Here is a 3,940-nt window from a genome sequence, read left to right as displayed (position 1 = left end):
CCTTCTTAAACGATTAGTTTGCAGCTTCTCTTTCAGCTTGTTCTTGCAGCACTTTGGCAGCTTCCTATGGCAAATGCCTATTCTTTTTTATGGCTAGTATTTCTACTTTGAGTGTTATTGGTTTGGGGTATTTTAATATATATATTTATTTTTTTTTTAGCCGTTAGTAGAGTGAAAATTGTCTATAAGGAATTTTTATTTTATTTTACTTGACTAATATTAGTTGTAAACATTTTTTGTAGCTACTTTTCAGAATTCTAAATATATGTTTTAATAATTTATTTTGGAATTTGTTATTATATTCTAGCTTTCATTCTTGATGAGTGAAATTTAATGTTATTTTTCAGCCTCTGAACTATCTAATGAGAGTTTAATTGTTAGTATTTTTATATATTTTTTTTTTTACCGCATTTCTGCTTGCTCATTTATTTATTTATTTTATTTTTTTAATTTGTAATTGTTTTTTGACCTTTCAACTTTTCTACATACGGGTTAAAAAATTAATTGCATAATTAAAAAGTTTTTTCTTTAGAATAAACATTTTTTTTGTCATTCGAATTTTTTAAAAATAAATCAGCAATAGCCTGAGAAACTGACCAAAATTGACTGCTTGAAATATATTATAGTATATTGTTATTATTATCTAACTGCTACTCAAGAGTTAGATGAAGAGCTGAATGGCCAGCAGAGGTGTAAAAATATATATATATTTTTGTTATATAAATATTTTTTTAATTCTAATTTTTTTTTTTATTGCTTAGTAAAATTTGTAAAAAATTGTGCAAGTTTGCGCATTTTGGACCTGTAAAGCCATTTTAACTAAATACAATACTTCGTTCCAGTTCAACACCCACCTTCGATGACACTGATATCTGCTTGGGGGCAGCCTCAGCTCTGGGCATTTGATAAATGCTTCAGTGGCGCTGACAATGCCGCCGATGTCTCTGACATATTCACACTCGAGTGATTCTCAAGTTCATTATTTGGTACACGCTTGTTTTCTATGTACTTGCGGGACGACCTTAAGATATGTGTGTGCAGTTTTATTTTGGTAAAAAAGAGAATAATAGAAGCAGAATAGATCGTATAATGCAGACATATTTACGCTTAACGCTCGACTCTACGATTAATCATAATATTTGGCACTGTTCAGATTTAAAGGTCTTTGAAGGCCCTAAGGTCTCGCCAGGCGACAATTGTCAACACGCGCATAATTCTCGGCGTACAAAAGGTCGCAAATGGCGGCGTTGTTGTCGTAGCTCATCTCGGCCACCTTGAACTCCGGATTGATGGCAATCTTGAGTATATACGAGCCGCGTGGCAATTCGGTTATGTCCACCCACTGGCAGTCCAGATTATATAGATAAACATCAGAGCAGTTGACAGAGATACCTGAGGAAAATAGATGTTAAAGCCGGCTTAACATCTTGCTCAACACTCTAAAACGCTCACCCTGATCCCCAAAGTTGGCGCAGTTGTATTTCCGGGCGACGCCCGGCAGGCAGCTGCTGTCCTCCAAGCAGAAGGACGCCTTGTGACCCTGCGCCACCTTGCGACCGTCCAGGTCGAATATGTCGAAGGTGGCAAACACCTCCATGCTGTGGTAGTGCCTGCAAATCAGGGGAGAGTTATCAGGGAGAGTCATCAGACAACGCCTCCTGCTTACATATGACACATGTGCCACTCCCACTGGCTCTTCTCCTTGAAGGGGCGGAAGTCCACGTTGCCCGCATTTATAGCGGCCGCTGTGAACTTGAGCAGTCTTCGCGTGTGATAGCGCCAATTGGGGCTGTCGCGCTGTATCTGATAGGCCTCGCTGGAGACGCAGTTCTCCTCCATGGCGCACTGCATCAGCAGCATCGGCCGATCCTCCAGGTGAGCCGTCTGCTCGATTTCATAGTAGTCTACCACCAAATCGGGCGACCGATAGTCACAGATCACAGCAGCCACATGCTGCCGGTTGCCGTGGCAGCTCACAATGCCGCTCAAATGATTGTGGTGCAGGCAGTCCGCCAGCTCCGTTTCGTTGCCATAGCACTCGGTGCCGCTGAGCATGGGCCGGGAGATGTTGGCGCCACCGAAGTAGTCCGTCTGGAAGGCTTCGCGAGCGTAGCCCAGGTCCAGCTGACGACAGACCACATTCGCCTCCAGCATGGACCAGCCATCCGCGCAGATGCTGCCCCAGCGCTGGCCATCGATGCGCACCTCGACCCGTCCCTCGTTCCTGGAGCGACCGCCGCGCAGTCTCACATACAGCCGTGAGCCAGGATGTATGGGATACTTGGGCAGCAGACGATCATCCTCGACAGCTGCGGGCGCCGACCAAACGGCTGCATCCGTTGGCGGATAGCAGATAACGCCCGCTGCTTCGCTCGGCTCACAGTCGTTGATGCCCCAGCCCTCGAAGTGGCAGTCGGTCAGCTCCTGCTCGTGGCCCTCGCAGTACAGATTATCCATCCAGTAGCGCCGCCGCGCGGGCCCAAAGTAGCCGCTGTGGGTGTAGCGACGCAGTCCGAGGAAGCCCAGCTGCCGGCACACGATCTCGCCCTCAGCGGCATCCCATTCATCATCGCAAACGGCGCCCCACTTGTTATTATGCAGCACCTCAATGTTACCTGAGACGTTGAGAGTGCAGCTCTTAGAGGTAATCATGAAAATGGCCCAGTCCTACCTTCGTATTCAGCATCGCCGCCCACTAGACGTATGGCGCCCTCCTCCTTGTTCAGGGTCTTGATATAGCGCGGCACGAGCTGCTGCTGCTCGCGTCGCGCATCCTGAATCGATTGATGCACAGCGGCTGCTGCCAGTTGAGCGCCCATCAGGCCTAGCCAGAGAACGTGTAGGGCCAACATGATATCAAGTGGATTGGAACAATTGGATTCTTATCGACTCGACTCGACTCGTGATTCGCGCTGATTCGAGCTGTTTCGCATTTGCCTGGCTTGGCGTGCGCTCGAGAACTGAAACTGAGCCGAGTACGCAGCAGAGTTCAAACGAATATTAAATAGCGAATGAAATCATTTAACTATGAACTTCAGGTATGCTCAGGCCCGCTCCGGTGCCATCTACTTGGATCTATGTATCTACACATGTATCTGATGCGCTTCAGAAGCTCGCTCAGAGCGCTCAAAGCGCTCACAGCGCTCAACTGACGTCAGCAGCGTCTAACAAGGGCGGAGATTGAGAGCGCACTTTGCCATATAAATCGCCAGCATTCCGAAGCCGAATTCGTGCACGTCAATAGTAGATTGAGCGTAGATGCTGGCTGCCAGAGCATCTGCTGCTAAATGCAATTTTTTTTTAGCCTAGTTCCATGTAAATCCAAATCTGACAAATGGAACATTTTAATATGCCAGCGGCGTGTATATTACACTTGTTTCTTGGCATGCAAACTTTGATAATCGAAACTATTGTCAGTGGGTGATTTCAGCCAAGCAATGCTCTGTTTATAATAATAATATGAGATTTAAATTAGTAAACTTGATAGACAGCAAAAGAGAGAGAGAGAGAGAGATAGAGATTTTTCTATGATAGGATAACTAATAATAATATAAATTATTTTTAAATAATTTTTTAAATAACTTAAATGACCTTCGGAAGATTTGAGTAGCCTATAAAAAACTGTGAAATAAAAAAAAATAAATTAATAATAATTCCTGCGTCGGCCGGGAATCGAACCCGGATCAACTGCTTGGAAGGCAACTATGCTGACCATTACACCATCGACGCCACTTGACATGAAGGATAAATAAATCCAGCCTAAACCTAAGCTCATCTATGCTGAACAAATTTCTTGCAGTGTATGCCAAATGCTAACATATTAAAAGGAAACAAACAGAAAACTTGTTTCATAGAATAATTAGAATAATATTTGTGTAGCTGGAATAATAAACTATTTCTCAGTCATCTAACTAAATATGAAATGAGGCTTCCTGCATAC

General features: G+C 44.2%; 1 protein-coding gene and 1 non-coding gene across 2 annotated transcripts; both read right to left on the bottom strand.

The window, feature by feature from the left end:
- Window positions 1-1,022: 1,022 nt before the first annotated feature.
- On the bottom strand, window positions 1,023-2,981 carry LOC6580272 (lysyl oxidase homolog 3B). The gene is made up of 4 exons (XM_002006085.4): window positions 2,672-2,981; window positions 1,667-2,615; window positions 1,453-1,610; window positions 1,023-1,392 (listed from the first exon to the last, which is right to left on the bottom strand). The coding sequence occupies exons 1-4, from the start codon at window positions 2,850-2,852 to the stop codon at window positions 1,175-1,177; spliced, it is 1,506 nt and encodes a 501-aa protein (XP_002006121.1). The 5' UTR covers window positions 2,853-2,981; the 3' UTR covers window positions 1,023-1,174.
- A 676-nt stretch (window positions 2,982-3,657) lies between these two features.
- Trnag-ucc lies at window positions 3,658-3,729 on the bottom strand. The gene has a single exon. It is a non-coding gene; the product is annotated as a tRNA-Gly (tRNA).
- Window positions 3,730-3,940: the final 211 nt, after the last annotated feature.

This window comes from Drosophila mojavensis, unplaced genomic scaffold (genome assembly GCF_018153725.1).
Source record: "Drosophila mojavensis isolate 15081-1352.22 unplaced genomic scaffold, ASM1815372v1 contig_80, whole genome shotgun sequence".
Classification (NCBI taxonomy): Eukaryota; Metazoa; Arthropoda; class Insecta; order Diptera; family Drosophilidae; genus Drosophila; species Drosophila mojavensis.
This window is presented reverse-complemented; position numbering and strand designations above follow the sequence as displayed.